Genomic DNA, 18195 nt, shown 5'->3' on the forward strand with positions numbered 1-18195 from the left:
AGATTTCAAAAAAAAAAAAAAAAAGATGTACACAATGTTCTACCTGAATAAATATTTTGGGTTGATTTTAAATAAGCAATCTAAGCCACTTAGATAAGCAGTAATTAATCTGCAGTAGGCGTGGCCTTTTGTGTGTTTTTTTTTTTACATCACAGCCGATATTTAAATGCAGGATTCAGAATCTTAATCAGGTTTCGCTGTTTCTCTGTTTTGAGTACAGTTAGCAAGAGTTCGAATCAAACAAATAATCTATATCCTCCTAAAGTAAGTCTCCTGTGTTGAGAATGTTTTTGTATGATTTACATATTTGGTGTAAAAAATGTTATGTAGGATTTATATTTTTATTGCTAACAATTTAAATGTATTACATGGTCTTGACCTAATGTTATCATTAGAATGATAGAGGATTCACAAATTTTAAGACATGCTCGTTGATTTTCAATCACTTTTGGGTGTTAATAATGGCACTAATTAGTGTTGGACCACATCGTACTAACATTGAGCGTTACTTGCTTAGCATTTTCAGTGTTTTGTTTTCAAAGCATCTCTGTGCTTTCCTTATTTTCAGTCTATCTCAACTGTCACATGTGCTGCCATGTCGTCCTCCCTGTCTGTCAGCTCTCAGCTGAATAAGATGCTGCGCTCTTACTACCTCGGCCTTTCTCAAGAAGGTGTCTGTATGGTCACCTATATTTGGATCGATGGTTCTGGGGAAGGCCTCCGGAGCAAAACTAGAACCTTGCAATCTGAACCTAGCAGCATTGAGGGTATCGTAGGAAATGATATACAGTTTCATCAGCCTTTTTGAATGAATACATTCATTTTACCTGCAGCAAAATCTAACTTTAAGACTTTTAAGACTTAGAAGTTTTAATGTTTTTGTACATAAAATAAAGATTCTGAAGCTCTGCTTCAAATTGTGCTAGATATTCCAGAGTGGAACTTTGATGGATCTAGCACAGATCAGGCTTCGAGCTCTGACAGTGACATGATCCTGGCCCCGGTGTGTATGTTCAGAGACCCTTTTACTCTGGACCCCAACAAACTTGTACTTTGTGAGGTGCTCAAGTCCAACCGCAAACCTGCAGGTATAACCAAATGTAGATTATTTAATTAATTAATTTGTATTGAGTTGATTTTAAAAACTGTCTTTTGATTCGTTTTCAAATATAGACACCAATCATCGTTATGTCTGTATGAAGATCATGGAGAAGGTAAAGGACTTCTACCCATGGTTTGGGTTAGAGCAGGAGTATACTATAATGGGTATAGATAGACATCCTTATGCCTGGCCGTCAAATGGTTTCCCCAAACCACAGGGTGAGAAATTGTATGCAGTGTTTTTCCTATTAATTCTAACAGCTATTAATGCATGTTTTACCACAGTATAACTTTTAAATCTGAAACTGTGATTAATTTTGCAGTTTATATAAATATCATATTTAGAAGTTGTTTTGTGTTTTTTCTTATCAGGTCCATATTATTGTGGTGTGGGTGCAGATAGGGCCTATGGCAGAGACATTGTAGAGAGTCACTATAAAGCGTGCATTTATGCAGGCATTAAAATTTCTGGCTCCAATGCTGAGGTGAAGCCGTCTCAGGTAATTTTTCCAGTTTTCATTTATTTCATTTATTTTGGGTCGTATTCTGGGTTTTGAGGAGGATTTAATACATTGATGCAGATGTCGATGTTCAGACCTTTTGCATTACACTGGGTCAAGTGAGAGGAAGAATTGGGTTCAGCACAAAACAAACACAAATAAATGGAAAATAATGTGCTGCATCAAGTGCTATTTTATAAGCTGTAATTACAATTAGGACTATCCAAATGTAGGATTTATATGTAACTGTATAATGTTTTTACATTTTCATTTAAAAGAAACATTTCCTTTTCCAGTCTATGTTTCTATCCCTGATTTTTAAACCATGTCTGATTATGTGCAAATTATCTCATATAAATATCAATATCAATATTTATCAAGTCACCAAATCAGAGTACTGCACGTTAAACAGGTTTGAAAAACTGACTGAAAATTTTTTGATTTTCTGCTACAGTGGGAGTTCCAGGTGGGTCCATGTGAAGGCATCGCAGCAGGAGATCATCTTTGGATGGCGCGTTTCCTATTGCACAGGGTTTGTGAAGATTTTGGTGTAATTGCCACTCTGGACCCGAAACCCGTCCCAGGAAACTGGAATGGAGCCGGTTGCCACACAAACTTCAGCACTGAGGCCACTAGAGCAGAAGGAGGGCTGGAGTGAGTACACTAATACACACAGATCTGCAAAAACAAACAGATATATCCAAATCTATGACCTCCTTTTTCTTTGCTCTATATAAGGCATATTGAGAGGATCATCGAAAAATTACATGCACATCACATCCAGCACATCCGAGTCTCAGATCCACATGGTGGCCAAGACAACCAGAGGAGACTCACAGGTTTACACGAGACCTCCAATATTAATGTATTCTCAGCTGCAGTAGCTGATCGTGGAGCCAGTATCCGCATTCCCCTGCAGGTTGGCCAGGACAAGCGTGGATATTTGGAGGATCGCCGGCCTGCCGCCAACTGTGACCCATATGCTGTGACCGCTGCTATCGCTCGGACCTGCCTAATGGAGGAAGAGGAGGAGGATATCTTAAATGATCTTGATATTAATGATTTGGAGTAAAACACTCCTAATACTAGATAGATATTAGGTGAGGTGTTCTTTGCATATAATGATACCACTGTCTATTTAGCTTTGTATGATGGCACTTTGTGAAAATGTAAAAAAAGCATAAGTTTGGCTTGCTCTATATCATCAGCTTAATAAATTATTGTTATTCTGCTCAGATAAGTAAATAAAAAGGAGCATTGGGGTCATCAAGGACAGCAAGGATTCCTCTGCTTGGCTTAAACGATCAGATTCACTGTCGTACATTTAAACATATTTTTGTCAATACATAAATATGTGTTAAAATATTCCCTATTGTCTATTGTCTTCATTTCATAGCTTTTCTCTCGGTTGCGCCGCTTCTAGGAGTGTCTATTTACGTTGGAGTTTTCGATCCAATCATATTTCAGCCATCACATCATGTTTTGTAAAAAAGGTCAATGGTGTCTGCCATGAGGATTCAGAATCAACAGTGTAGGAGCCTGTTGCATAATTTACATGCTGCTTGAAGCTTTAACCAATCAGATTTTGAGTTGACGGCACTTGGCGCCTAATAACGTCGCCATTTTCACATTCTTTGTTGGTATGGTCCGAGAGTGCACTCGTCAGAGATCTCAATGCCTGAAACTGATTCGGATACAGATATACTAAGTCCATTTTCAAGACGGACTTTTAGAGAAAATCTGCACATTTTCAGGAGAAAACATTTTTCAAAACAGTTGCTAAGCTTTTTTTATGAAAGATTTTCATGAAAGATTCTTTCCTGTAGATTTTGCACAATAAACACAGTTTTAAATTTAGTGTTAAATTGTGTTAAATGGTTTCTCTTGACATGGTGTCATAAAGATGGTATTAAGAAGAGGGTTGATTCAGGTGTGACACCACTGAAGGCCTTGGTGTGAAATGCATGGCCTGCCACTACAAAGGAATTCAATACAAAAGACCTGTCCAAAGTATGTCCTCCTTGAGTAGGTGTATGTATATTATTGAATGCAACAACGAAAGAGATAAAGCAGGGACACAGTAAATTGAATTATTTATGAATAGTCATCCATCTATCTAGAGTGTTTATACTACACATGTTTGCAGAACTGCCTAGAGTCTGTCTCAGGGAACTCGGGGCACAGGTTGGTGGAAACCCTGGACAGGGTGCCAACGCCTCACAGGGCACAATCGGCTGCACATAATGGGGAGAGTAAATAAACATCAACTGACAAATGTGAATTATATTTATACATCATTGACTCGGCATAAAGAAATCTATTTATATGGATATACGTTTTTAAAAATCACACAATGCTTTGGCCAGCAATTACTGTATAAACACAGGATACAGAACAGGAGGCTTGAATTAACTTTGTGGTTTAGTTTGGCATGTAATAAATGAATCTCGTTTTGGATTCAAATTTTACTGCGAATGAAAAAGTAAAAAAACAAGTTAATTAAATGAAAAGTGCATGTATATAATTTATTCAATTCATTTCATCAAATTTCACAAGGGGGCAGCACATGCAAGCACAGATTTTTTTTGGGGCCCCTGCGTTATATCAGAAAGCAGGGTGGGGTATGGAGTATTCCTGTTTATAACCTCAAAATAATGTTATTAATCTCTAAGTGTTGTTTGGTGTTTTAAACATGATATCCAATTGTATTTGCTATTATTAAGTAGAAATGATTTAAAACTACAGCCATGTAAAACTTCTGGTATTTTTTGTAATGTGCATATCAGTGATCAAGCTGTAAGAATGTTTTCATTCTTTGTATTAAATATATAAAATGTGCAGCTCACACTAAAAGAGATTTTAAAGATCATAAGTACAATATGGATTTTATTACGTAATATAGCGTAATATAAGCATTTATTTTTTCTTTATCTTCTACAGTCACAAATCACATTTTTTGTGATGTGTGTAGACATTTAGTGTTTAGTGTTTATATAAAGTATATATATCTCATCTGGCCTTCAACTTGGCCTGAACTATGATATAATTGTATTATTACACCATATAGTTATCAAATGTTTTGTATCTTGTGTTTGTCTATAAATGAAACATCACAAATAGACGTTGCATTGACATTACTAAAATAAGTTTTTTCTTTTACTCATGCCAAGATAAATAAAGTTTGGAATTATCTATTAATAATTAAAATAAAAGAATGAACATTGTAATAATGATGAAATGATGCAGTCTGGATCATAGTTAAATCAGACAATGAGCCCCAGCATGGGTGATCATCCTTCCTTTCTCTCCATCCTTTCTTCACAGGATGCTGGTGAATAGTGCTAGAGATTACAACCTTTAGAATTATTAATGTCTGTGGATGACATGAATTAGATGCTGTTTGTTATCCTCTCTGTGCTCGCTTGGCCCGAACTGAATCGGACTACATAAGCCAGGCCTGTTGCAGAGACAAACTGCGCTGTCAACATGCCCAGGAGACTGAAGTGTGATGTTGATTTCCATCGTCTTTCGTCGTTTAATTCAAGCCATTGTTATGTACTTTTGTATGTCGCTCTGGATAAGGGCATCTGCAAAATGTAAATGTAAACGTAAAGTAAAGTGTTCTGCACAGGAGAAGCAGATTACCAGGAAAGAAAAAAGTAGAAATTTTATTTTTCATTTACATTTAATTAGAAAATTACATTATTACATTTAAAAAAAAAGTTAAGATCAATTGTTAAAATCAATTTCAATTCATTTTTATTTATATAGCGTTTTTTTTTTTTTTATAAAACGGCTATAAAAGAAAGTATACGTTTTTTTCTATAAGTGTAATGAGCGAACCAGTGGCGACTGTGGCATGGAAAAAAACTCCCTGAGATGGCATAAGCGAAGAAACCTTCATCCTCATCTGGGTGGCACAGAATGTCCATTCACTACAGTTCCATCATTGTTAAGGTGTGCACTGATTACATGCAACTTTTGGGTTTGAGCCATTGTAGTAGACTGTTGATATTAATTACAATCCAAATCCATTGTTAGATTTCTTAATAATGTTGTAATGTGTGCGTGTTTTTTATAGAATGGCACAAAATACAAATCTGCATTATAAAAGTTAATACATTCTCTTCGACGGGTTTCCTAGACTGAATGGATTCAATCCAAACCCCAACAATTCACAACTAACTGATCTATCATATTTATAATGATCTATAAATAATTATTTACCCAATCCTAATGTGTTCTGATGGTGAAAAAATAACCAAGGAATGGCTCTGAGAAAGAAATAATTCTATTGATTTGAAATAATGAAATACGAAGTTCTAACAGGGATATACTGAAGGAATATTTGACCCTTGAAAGAGGTCCCTGATCAGAAGAAAAGAGCTTGAGAACCTCTAATCAAGTGCAAAACTTTGTCTAAGGCAAAAATGAATAAAGCAAACAAAGTGAGAACTCTCAATAACCTTGCTATTTTTTTTTGGACAATCGAGGCACAGTGCCTGTGATTTAATTTTTGCTTGAATATAAAAAAACAGAAGAAGAAGAGTCTAGAAAGCATATGCAGGATGCATATATATATATATATATGCACTGATATATGCATTAAGCCATTTTTTACTTTTATTAAATAACACCCGTATGCAATTATACATCTAAACAGATTTTCAGAATGAAAGATGAATTGAGAATGCTGCATGGACATGCTGCATGGGTTAGTGAGGCCTCCACTGCACTGCACTGCACGCGCTTGCCTGTAGTCGGGAATGACGTCACAACTCGGGGTGGAGAGTGACAGAGAGAGAGAGAGAGAGAGAGAGAGAGAGAGAGTTCATGCAAAAAAAAGAGAGAGAGAGAAAAGAGAGTGCATGTGGAAGAGAGAGAGATTGAGAGAGAGGTGGGAACGCTGCAGGTGCGACGTCACACGCAGCCGTCAAAAGCCGCACTCGGATTAAAGGCGAATCTCACGCGTTTCGGCTCGCGACCGAGATCATGGGCAAGCTGCAGGAATTTGACATCTCTTTCAGCCACAACAAAGTGGTCTACAGCCCTGGAGAGACGATCTCAGGAACGCTGAGGATCATCACCGCCAACTCGTTGCAGTACAAGGGTGAGCGGATCGCTTCTCTCTACTCGGTTCTCACGGTTCCCGATGGTCAGGAGATACCAAGCAGGGTGGAGTTCTTCCAAACTGGATTTTGGGGTTGAAGATCTTTCCATGCATTTGCCCTTCACGTATTGCAGGATGCCCAGCTTTCTGTTTCCATCTTCTCCAAATGCACATGATTCCATTAAAATACTATATACTAAAAAAAAAAAAAAAAAAAAAAGAAAAACATGTTTAAGCTTGTCTTTGGAGACCTTTCTGCTTAGTTCTACTTTCTTATCAGATCTACTGAGATCAAAAAAGAATGGAGTGTGTTTGGTAAAGAATGCAACCCCACCAGGATCATGCAATTACAGGAAAACAATCATAGAGCTAGTGTTACTATCCTAAAAGTTTCCAGTAACAGTTCCTCCTTTTATTGGTTTACTCCTTTTTACAGGACATAGAACAGCAATTTATTCTTTCTAACTAAATCCTTGACTATTAATCGTTTTCTATTTTATTTTTTTAATCTGTTTACTGTTACAGTTAATGTGTGGCTTCCTGTTATGGCTGTGCAATAGCTGCTATCAACAGTGATTTGGAAATCAAATGAGCCTCTTTTTTCTTTATTTGGAATTGAGCAAGATGAAAGAGAGAAAGAGGAAGGGGACATTTCGTGAATTGCTCAGTCTCAAAAACATTCCCATGTTGGAAAACTTGCAAGAAATCTGTGACAACTGCACTGGAGACTCGTTTTATACATTTAGAAATGCCATTTCCTCACAGAATGCTTCGCCATTGAATCCATGATGTGTCTTTGCAAAAAATAAATAAATAAATAAATAATAATAATAATAATAATAACAGACAGACAGACCGACCGACCGAGACCGACCGACCGACCGACCGACCGACGACCGACCGACCTATGGGTTTTGTGTTAAGGATAATTTATTGTTATATCATATAGCTCAATACCATTCTAAGTAGATAGATAGATAGATGATAGATAGATAGAAAGATAGACAGACAGACAGACAGACAGACAGACAGACAGACCGACCTATGGGTTTTGTGTTAAGGATAATTTATTGTTATATCATATAGCTCAAAAACATTCTAGATAGATAGATAGATAGATAGATAGATAGATAGATAGATAGATAGATAAACCTATGTGTTTTGTGTTAGAGATAATTTATTATGTTATATAGCTCAATAACATTCGAAGAGTGATTGCTGGTTCCAGTGCCAGCTCTTGTCGTGATGATTTCCCAGTTGTAGCTTATGGAAACACGATTCTAGGTTGTTAGAGTTGATTCACGTGTGTTTGAGCCGGCACATCAGCAAGCTGTGCATCACTCTGACCCCTCAGGACAGGAATGTATAACCCCTGCTTTCCAACTCAGAGCAGCCTTTTCTTAAACGTAAAAGCATGTTTTAACACGAGGACGTGAACAATCGCTATGAAAGACTTGTAAATGAGCGAGTGAGCACACAGTGTCTGTGTAGTGATCTATCCATAATTAATACACAGTGCACACTCAAATAAGCCTGGAAACTGGGGGCATGAATACAAACAAAGCGCATGTATTCAATGAAGCAGAAGATATAAAAGCTGTACATTTTAGATATAAAAGCTATACAGTTTTTAAAAGGATGTCCAGTGTTAGTGTGTGTATTTGTAGATTTTTCTAAATCAAATCATCATGGCATGGATGTAAAATGACCAGAAAGTGCTAGATATAAACTGGACGGAAGACATACTTGTAAATTATTTCAATTGGAACAAGAATCTAGCTCTAAATGATTTAATGTTGTATATAAAAACTGTAAAGTTACTCTTGTGTCTATGTAAAATGTATCTATGTATTTTGTAAACTAGCTCATCCTATGCTAGCAGTAGTGTTATTAGCTAGTTTTGTTTATTTAGATGTTAATGCTGTTTCTGTTGACTTATTTATGATTGTTATTAGTGTTATTAGTGTTGTGCTTCAACCAAGCAGTTTTATTTGCTAGGGTTTTGTTTGAGCAGGAAGTATTTTCCTGTTGTTAATGCTGTTTTGAGCTAACGGTGTTAGACTGGTACTAGCATTGTTCACTTGAGTATGCTAACATGTTGTTGCTGCGCTTTAAGTGTTAATCATAGTGATTTACTACGTTATTGTCGTTAGCCTGTTGTACAAAATACAAATGTGCTTACTATAGGGTTGTTACTGTGAATTTAGCATTTCACTCATATTTGTGTATTTATTTAGGAATAATTATGTCCAATGGATGAAGACAGTATGGAGTTAAAAGTGTAAAAACACTCGCAGGATCGCAGAGCAACATTAATCTCTTCTTTCGATTTGGATGTTAATGCTCTGCGGTTCATGAATAATTAAACCTGTTTCAGCAAGTTTGGCGAACATGATAAATTCTGTGATGAGGCCCGTGTTAACTGTTTCCGAGCCGAAAACAAGAGAGAAATAAACTTTCAAATTATTCGTTCAGGTCTTCATTTCCTTCTCTCTTTCTCTTTCTTTATTTCTTTGTTTCTTTCCTTACTTCTTTCTTTCGTTTTCTCTCAGTATAGTTTTGCTAGTGTTGGTATGGCAAGGTCAGCAATTTGGCACAGATTACAAAAATTCATGTTGTATAAGAAAAAAAAAAAAGGTAAGTGAGAATGAAGTGATGCATGACATCTAAGCTCAACACATTTCACCTAGAAACAAGAAAAAAAACCTAAATGACGTGATCAGAAAAGGGTGGAGCAGCGGAAACTTCAACTACAAATAGTGGTGTGCTTTGTGGAAATATAATTATCGTGCAGTTCAGAGACAAAGCATTAGATTACAATGACGATTATTGATTTAGAGGAACTGGTGAATTTCACCATTTCCCACTAAAGCAAATGTCAAGCAATCGGTCAGCTTAATAATTCAATCTTTTTATTTTATTTTATTAAAGGGCAGGATAAACGCCTGTCTTTTTAGTGCAGTTTTTTGCATGAGTGCACACCCTGCCTAACCAACCCTTTGTTTTAGATGGTGAACTTTGTGAAAATAGGGAAATAAATACCAGCTTCACCAGCATTGGGATTGTTCATGCGTGGCTGTTTTTTTTTTTTTTTTTTTGTCAGTAGAGCAAGAAATGCATTTGTGTTTGTATGCACTAATGGACACTAACTCTGTACACATGGAAAAAGTAGTAGCAGGTTGAGCTTAAGGTGAATTTCTTTATGTAGGGACGCTTAAGTGTGTGTGTGTGTGTGTGATGTCCTGTTTTAGACATTGCCTTAACCAAAAGCAAACCCGCACACAAACCTATTCTGAGTAGCTATTTTGGTGTGGATGATTCTGCTATAACATCAGCTTTCTGTAAGACAGTATTTATTTTACAATATAAGATTCAGTCAGTAAGTTTCTAAGAGGTTTCAGAGCAAAGTAATGCTGCAAGATAAGTTGCATTTGTTGTGTTTTGATCTTGAGGAGAGAGGCTGGTGTGGACAAATGTTTATATCTGCTATGGCGTGAGTGATAACAGGAACTGAGTCATTTCATGGACGTTCTGCAGCATGTACACAAACATAGCTGTAATCAAAAGTAAAAAGTACGACATGCTGTTCCTCATAATAAATAGCTGATTTGCTATGGTTTGGCTTTGGGACATGCAGTTGTTTTGAAAATACATCAGCAGTGTCGATACAGTAGCCATGTTGGACTGTTACTAGCAGATTGTACTTTGAGCTGAAAGTGTTAGCTGGTGGCTAGTGGTGTTTACATCAAGAGTTTGAGATATGCGCTTTACCCTTTCAGTGCCGGTGCTGTGTTGTGTGATATATGATGAGTCAGCAGAATTAGACACTTAGAAATGTTTACTTTAAGCTCAAAGTGTTGCTTGTTGACATCTTCAGACCACTAACATTTAAATGGTGGAAAGAGAAGTAGACTTGAGAACTGAGGGGAATAATAGACAGTATACAAACAAATCCCTGATGACCAGCCAATGGCGACAGTAGCCAGAATAATCTACATGAGGTGGCATGACGAAGAAACCTTGAGAGGAAGCAGACGCAGAAGGGAACTCATCCTTATCTGGGTGAAACCACATGTCTATTCAATTTAAGTTCTATCATTGTTAAGGTTATCTGCTGTTCACTGATTGATGCTTGAAAGCAAGAACTGTTCATTACAACTTTAATCCTTAAACATTTTAGCGGACTATTCATATTAAATACAGTCAGTTCTTGAGTGTAACCCTGCTTAGTAACCTAATGGATTTTTAGATTGTTCATGTGATACCATTTTCAACAGCAGTGAGTGGTCTACATTTGAAAAGTACTCCATCCAAGGGTTGGGGCGTTAGGATGAATTAGGCAGGTCTGAAAAGTAGGGGCTGGACATGCATTATTAGGTATTTTTACATTCATACGTACATAATAGTTAAGGACATCTATCTATCTATCTATCTATCTATCTATCTATCTATCTATCTATCTATCTATCTATCTATCTATCTGTCTGTGTGTCTGTGTGTCTGTGTGTCTGTGTGTCTGTCTGTCTGTCTGCCTGCCTGCCTGCCTGTTTGTCTCTCTGTCTGTCTGTCTGTATGTATGTCTGTCTGTCTGTCTGTCTGTCTGTCTGTCTGCCTGCCTGTCTGTTTGTCTATCTGTCTGTCTGTCTGTCTGTCTGTCTGTCTGTCTGTCTGTCTGTCTGTCTGTCTGTCTGTCTGTCTGTATTAGAGCAGTTGAACATTTAAAATATTTAATTGCGTTTATTCGCATGATTGTCATGCTTTATTGATCGAAACCTAATCGCACACTTTTTATCTGTTCAAATTGTACATTAAATGAATACATATGTTTTAAAAAGAGTTTATTTATTAATTTTTCATATCTGAGTAAAGGAGGGACGTTGCAAATAAATGAGTTTTATATTTATTTATTTATATTTGTAATACAAATGGTTAAACAGAACTGCCAGCTGCATTCATTGAACGTTAATAAAATTTGTGCCGTTAAAATAAAATTTGACATCTTGTATTGAATTTGAATGTCCTGAAAATAGCATATCTACAATCTAGTCCAGTCCTAAGCCTTTTTTTTTTTTTTCTACTAATAATTAAGCTGGTATTCTGACTATTGTTTATCCCCCACACTACCAGGAAGCCTTTTTAAAAGTGCAACGCTGAAAACACGTTCCTGCTTGGAATAGCAAGCATGTCATTTCTTTTTCTCTCGGACACACGTCAGTGGGTGGTAAATTACCTTTTTTGCAGCAATCAAGTGTGTCAGCTAAAGATGCGTGTGCACACCGGCTGCTTCCAGGTCAGAGAGACAATAAATAAAAGGGAGGGAATGGAATTTTCCAGTGGGAAAAAAACGTTCCTCTGACGTTGCACCGTGGTTCATCCAGATCATTTTTCATGTAACACCTTTCACATTTATGCCCAAACTGACAAACCTAAGGCCCAGAATGACCTTATATAAAATGAGGTACGTTCAGCACTTCTCAGTTACACATCCTGACTGTCTGAAAGTGAGTAGCTGCAGAGAGAGTTGCTCAAGAGGAAGTGTGTGTGTGTGTGTGTGCTTGTTTGTTTAAAAATGCTTAGCAAGAGACACATTTTCTCCTAATATGCACTGTATCACTCATTTGATTCGCTGTCTGTGAAGGCACTTTATGGTTACGTAACAATGTTCTCATTCTCTTCTTCTTGCATGTCACGTGACCTCAATGCAAAGCAAAGCAGATTATTTTCCTAAACCAGCACATCCCAGTGTTTTATGCGTCTTGAGCTGACGTACCGACAATTGCGACATTGTTTATAGTTCCATTCAAGTGCTGAAGAATGACTCTGATACATGAATACTCTGCATTCGAGCTGAAGTTGCAACTTGCTGCTACATCCGATAACACCGCTCCATCATTTCAATTTAGTTTAGTCTTTTCAACTACCAATTTCTGTCTTGTTTACAGAGTGGCATCAACACGAGCAATCACTTTTTGTTCGGTGTAAAGAATCCTTTCTTCGGTTTAGACCAGTTACTACACAGACAGGGTACACGGTTGGATCTGTAATATGGATACTAATATATACTTATAACTGTTTCATCTACATTTATCGCTAGATTAGATGGCTTGCTTATGCTGCATAAACTTTTGTAGTTCTGTTTAGCAGAACACATGCCTCTACCTACAAAAGTGTGGTTAAAGTAGCTTTCTATATGTTTTGTGTGGCTTGAAGCTGTTAATCTAACCAAAGTTGTGCCAAGGTGGGAAATTACTTTTTTTCCAACATACACATTCCCACTTACAGGACAGCTTTAGTATCACTTACAGTTATACTTCTATAAACCTTAGGTTTTCCACCAGACTCGATTTCCCCTTACTTCTAAAGTTAACCAAGAAAACTTTTAATCATCAAAAGATTTCATAATCTGTTGTATTATTAGGATCAAATTATATGTTGTTTCGATTGGTTACTATAGACACAGTAAAGTAGCAAAGATCGAGCGCATTAACAAAGTTTCTCATGGCAAGTTCAGTGTAAAACAACGGCTTGAAAATCTTTAACAGAAGTCTGATTTTAAATCGTACATCCAGATGTTAAGTTGTCGAAAGACATCTGGGAAAGATGAAATAGGGTGGAGTGAAATCTGCTTCCGAACACCGCAATTATCATGTTGTCGCAATCTTAATTTGTTTCGCACTCTTTTTTAAGCGTAGAGCTGCAGCCCCTACATAAGTAGAAAATCATGCAATTCTGAAAAGATCTTGTTTTGTGGAATTTTCTTGGGCTTTATTAACCACAGTTTTGAAATGTTATCTTTTTTATTAGATGCAAGGAGATGACTTGCTAAGTAAATGTAAAAGATTGGTTTCATTGTCTTTTTTATAGTGCATCATACTGGGCTATATACAGCAGGAAGTTGCATTGCCTTGCTCAACAATTGATTAATTGACATTTAGAGCATTTGGCAGATGCACTTATCCAGATCTACTTGCAGTTAACGCATTTATACATCAGTGCCCAGCAATGGCTACTTGGTGGTGCTGGGTTTTAACCTTTCAACCAGAAGTCCTACATGTTAACCACTAAGCGACCACTTCTCTTATTGGGTCCTATCTTGATTTGCATTAAAATAGCCTGTTGGCTATGTAAAATTTATAAGGTAGGCGTAGCTGCTTAAATGCACACATACACATAGAGTACACACACACTCAGGCAGAAAAATAATCTAACACAGCATTGTAAGCAACAAATCTATTAACATCAGTCTCTCCTGCTGTACCAGAGCTGAATAAACAAATTCAGGGTTGTTATTTTTATCTTTGTCCGCGATAACCTCAGTAGCGGCTTCATTCATTTCAATTTTATTGAATAATACTTATACTATATTTATCTCTATTCTATACTATAATTCTATCATTATATAATTGTTATGATTTGGTACTCTATACTATAACACTATAAATGTTCAGATTAAATGTAAAGATTATAAGATTCTTATCAGTGTATAGCACAGCAGTACACTGCTGGTTTAAGCAGTTTTTATTCCAATTTATATATTTTTTATGCATAACACATTAAATACAAAATAAAGCTTTGTCAAGTGAGATATACAGATATATTAATTGGGGAAAAAGTATATTCATATTCATATATTTACATTACAATTACATTTATTAATTTTTCCGCTTGCCGGTCTACATGGATGTAATTTGTCACTAATTTTAAATGACAAGTTGATTTCATGTTATTAGTGCAGTGGAAATACAATCCATCCACTCAGGTTACACCTTCCAACCGTTCATTATCATCCTGTCAGTTTTGTTGAGTCTGTGAGGATGTTGTTTTATGTGAGCATGTCCATGTGGCTGGCTTTTCTGGCTGAATACGATGACGCTCTTTCGTTGAAAAGTTGTCCTGTATTTACAGGACACTAGACAGGCTGTGTATCGACTTACTAACAGACTAACTAAGGTCGTCGAGTGAAATGAGCCCAGCTATCCTTAGCCCTTAGAGATATACCCAGCTTCATTATTAATGAGACGGTGCCTTTTTTCAGTCAGTTCGAAAAAGACACAGGACAAGGACAAATAGTGTAGGTGATTTTATAACCACGGGCTCCCAGTGAACTCACAATAGGTACAAATGTTGACATTTTGTAGTATATATATATAGTCTTGAAAACTTTTTCCTGTAGCTAAACCAGAAGTATAATTACAACATTTTAAAGTTCAGTGTCTACCAACTAATATAGAATATTATAGTATACTAATATAGAATCACATTTTAATGTTTTAATATGCTTTAATATGTACACCCTTTATTTGTGGACAGTGGAATAGATTTGAGAACTGAGAGACAAAGATCTTATGGGTTAAAAAAAAGGTAACTGGTCACGTGGCTTCTTCATTGCTTCCTAAGGGGCTGGACCTCATAACCACCTGACATTTATAGAAAAAAATGTCAAGTGAACTCACAATAATAGGTTGAAAAAAGAGAGAGTGCGAGAGAGAAAGTGAGAGAGCGTCGAACAGATTTGCTCTTTTGCATGTAGCTAAACTGAAATTATCATTCTGCCATTTTGAAATCCAGTGTTTACCCAAAAATATAGAATTTAAATATGCAAAAGTCTGTGCTTTGTTTTGCTGAGAGTTTGTGAGTGTATCAAAGGTGTTTTAATATGCTTTGTTTTAGTAAGTACACCCTTTATTTGTGGATAGAGGGATAGAATTGAGAACCAAGGAACTAGGTTACAAATGGCTTCTCCATATCATCATAGAGAGATCTCTTAAAGGGGCATAACCACCTGCCAATCATCGAAAAAACTAATAAACCTCACTGGCAGAATTTCAACTGGTGCCAATCAGTCAACTGTAGACTTGTATGTTACTCAGGCTGTATTGCTAAGCAAGTATATAGGTATTTCATTTTTTTTTTTTATATTGTAACTGAGAACAGCAGAATGGGAAGCACATTCTTCCATGTTCTTCATAATGCTGCTTCTGGTTCATTCAGGTTTATATTCCACTTCTGTATTCGTATAGCCAGTTCAGCCAAGAGTTCCCAAAGGCGAACGTCAGTGATGAGCAGATATGAAAAATATTTGCAAAAAATGTTGTAGCAAGCAGATCCAAGGCTTTAAACAGTTTTCTCCCTGATATGTGCGTTATGTAGCATAACACCTATTTTACGCATTGCTAATGTAAATCTAGGAAGTATATAGGAATATAGGAAGCTACGGTACTGCTGTGTGTAAAAACCAAAAACAAGTAGCCTATTTACAGTACATATAAGTAGACAATATGGTTTGGATGAAACCTAAAATCAGCTACTTCTGCTCTTTTTATTTTATACTACTGCATTTGTTAAACCACTCACCTTACATAGCCTTCTGTTTCTATATATAGTATAAATGGTTTCTTGAGATCAAGCCATATAAGTAAGTTGTATTTTTATTATGATTAGCTATTCAAGAAGAGAATTCTTTGCATGTGATGTTTGCATGTGAACTATGCAAACGCATCTATGAATAAAACACTACTAAGTAATGAGCGAAAAGCTCATGGGATTGTCTGTTGTCATCTCTTAAGTGGAGCCCTTCTTTTCATTAGCCGCTGCCTCAAGAGGCTTGATCATGAAAGGTGACACCGCTTTTACTGTTGCCAGACATGTGCTTCAGCCATGGCCAAGGTTTGTGCTGCTGGAAACCGGTTCCTTGGCCTACTTTTACTGATTTTTACTGTTTTATTTGCAGATATATAAAAGAGAACAGTGTTCTCATTTGGGTTTATGCATTGTTAATGATTTTGGCTTTAATACAAATCGATAGCTATTCCAGGCTGCCGAGATTGTGATGGAAATATTGATGTGATAGACCTTTTTACGCTTCATACTTTAAAGGACAGTAATATAAACAAATTATATGATTTTGTTTTAGGTATTTTGTAAGTAGACCGTATTTTGGTTCTGCTTGAATCGAAAATAATCGTTGCTGCATTTGAATCTTTATTGTAATTCATTATTGTCATGTTTATTTCTCAGTTAAAGAGGACCGAAGGATTTCTATCGAGTTTTGCAAGTGTTAGAAGCAAAATGAAAAGTGCACATTGTCAGAAAGTGTGTGTCGGAAAAAGTGCAAGAAGGCAATTGGAGAAAGGTGCTCCTTCAGCATAGTGTGGCTTCCAAGCTGTATAAATGCTGTTTTGCACCTTGCAGCACACTGCAGTGCTTCCCAGAGCCTCAGCCACCGCTGCAGCGAATTATAGATTGAGTGTGCCATCATGAATTTCTTTGCAGTGCTGAGACACATCCATGCAGCAAAGTTTCTCCTCAGCAATCTAACACTGAACACATGCACCACGACTCATTCTGCACCATCATCTGCATCTCTCCCACCTTTACAAAGACGTTTTCTAGGGATTGCACCAGTTTGTGGTGGACATGGAGAGATATTATTAAATAATATTAGAGTGCAGAAATCATGAGAGGGATTATTGAGATTCCTTATCATTGGTAGACTGTTAAAAGCACTTCTTGCTTATTCACAAGCTTCATGGTCAATTCTGTTGTGATCAGAATTAATTGGATTCATGTAATTGCTTGGTTATAGTAAGATTATGCAGAAACAATTGCACAAGAGAACTGCACCAAGAATAGACGCTCATTGTGGGATCGCACTAAAACCAAAAAAGGATGTTAAGCCTGTAGGTGGTAATTCGCGGTGTAGCTTTGTAATTGTAGAATGTTTGATAGTGTTAGTAGTACAAAAATTAAAAGTACCTTCTTTGTCGGGAAATACTGTTTGTTTACCTCAGGAAATACAATTAATTTACCTCAGAAAAAAGTGTTAACTTGGCTAGCTAGGGCCTAAAATCCTAAAAACAATGTTATAGCAAAGCAAAATATTTAATTTATATATATATATATATATATATATATATATATATATATATATATATATATATATATATATATACACACACAAAGTAATAATATATATATATATCAAAGATAAATATCTTTACACAAAACACAAATACATAAAAACAGAAATCAGTTACAATAGCAGGACAGCTGGCTTTTGCAGTAAACAGATGTTGTTAGCAGTGTTGCTATTAAACATGATAACAAAACAATATAAGGTAGAAAGGAGGGATGGTAGTTTTTTCAAAGAAGTGTTTCTATTATTTTTATTGGGGTATAATGTTAATTTAAAAGTGACCTCTCAAATCTGATCAGACTGACTTGATTGAACCGACGATCATATCCTTTTATCCAATTATTTTTATTGTGACTTTATTTACTGTATTTTCTCCTTGTTTAGTCATGCAGAGGAATTGTATTGTGGCATGTGCAAAGGCGCTGGCACCTTTTGACCTGGCTTTACTGCACTGTGCCTCCTGGCAGCTTTGCCAATCCACCAGCTGCCCTTTATGGGTGATTTCAGCATGCAGGCCTGGCAAAACGCCCAGACTCCCACTCACTGCTTTACTTTAACTCTCTCACTGT

At 36.4% G+C, this 18195-nt stretch overlaps 2 protein-coding genes across 3 annotated transcripts in view; both read left to right on the top strand.

Annotated features, from left to right (window-relative positions):
- The first annotated feature begins 586 nt into the window (after window positions 1–586).
- Window positions 587–7740, top strand: LOC124397748 (glutamine synthetase-like). Of its 2 annotated transcripts, XM_046867488.1 has the most exons (7): window positions 587–767; window positions 927–1088; window positions 1174–1320; window positions 1474–1601; window positions 2056–2255; window positions 2340–2637; window positions 6408–7740. In XM_046867488.1, the coding sequence occupies exons 1-7, from the start codon at window positions 596–598 to the stop codon at window positions 6489–6491; spliced, it is 1191 nt and encodes a 396-aa protein (XP_046723444.1). In that variant the 5' UTR covers window positions 587–595; the 3' UTR covers window positions 6492–7740. The 2 variants fall into 2 exon arrangements, with proteins under 2 accessions (XP_046723444.1, XP_046723443.1); XM_046867487.1 differs by lacking the exon at window positions 6408–7740 and having other exon boundaries at window positions 596–767; window positions 2340–2730.
- Window positions 6444–18195, top strand: part of arrdc1b (arrestin domain containing 1b) — a 45850-nt gene continuing 34098 nt past the window's right edge. The window contains exon 1 of the mRNA XM_046867486.1: window positions 6444–6711. Within this exon, the coding sequence (XP_046723442.1) occupies window positions 6594–6711 (118 nt within the window). The 5' untranslated portion in view covers window positions 6444–6593. The remainder of the gene's footprint in view (window positions 6712–18195) is intronic.

Source organism: Silurus meridionalis, chromosome 15 (genome assembly GCF_014805685.1).
Source record: "Silurus meridionalis isolate SWU-2019-XX chromosome 15, ASM1480568v1, whole genome shotgun sequence".
Lineage (NCBI taxonomy): Eukaryota > Metazoa > Chordata > Actinopteri > Siluriformes > Siluridae > Silurus > Silurus meridionalis.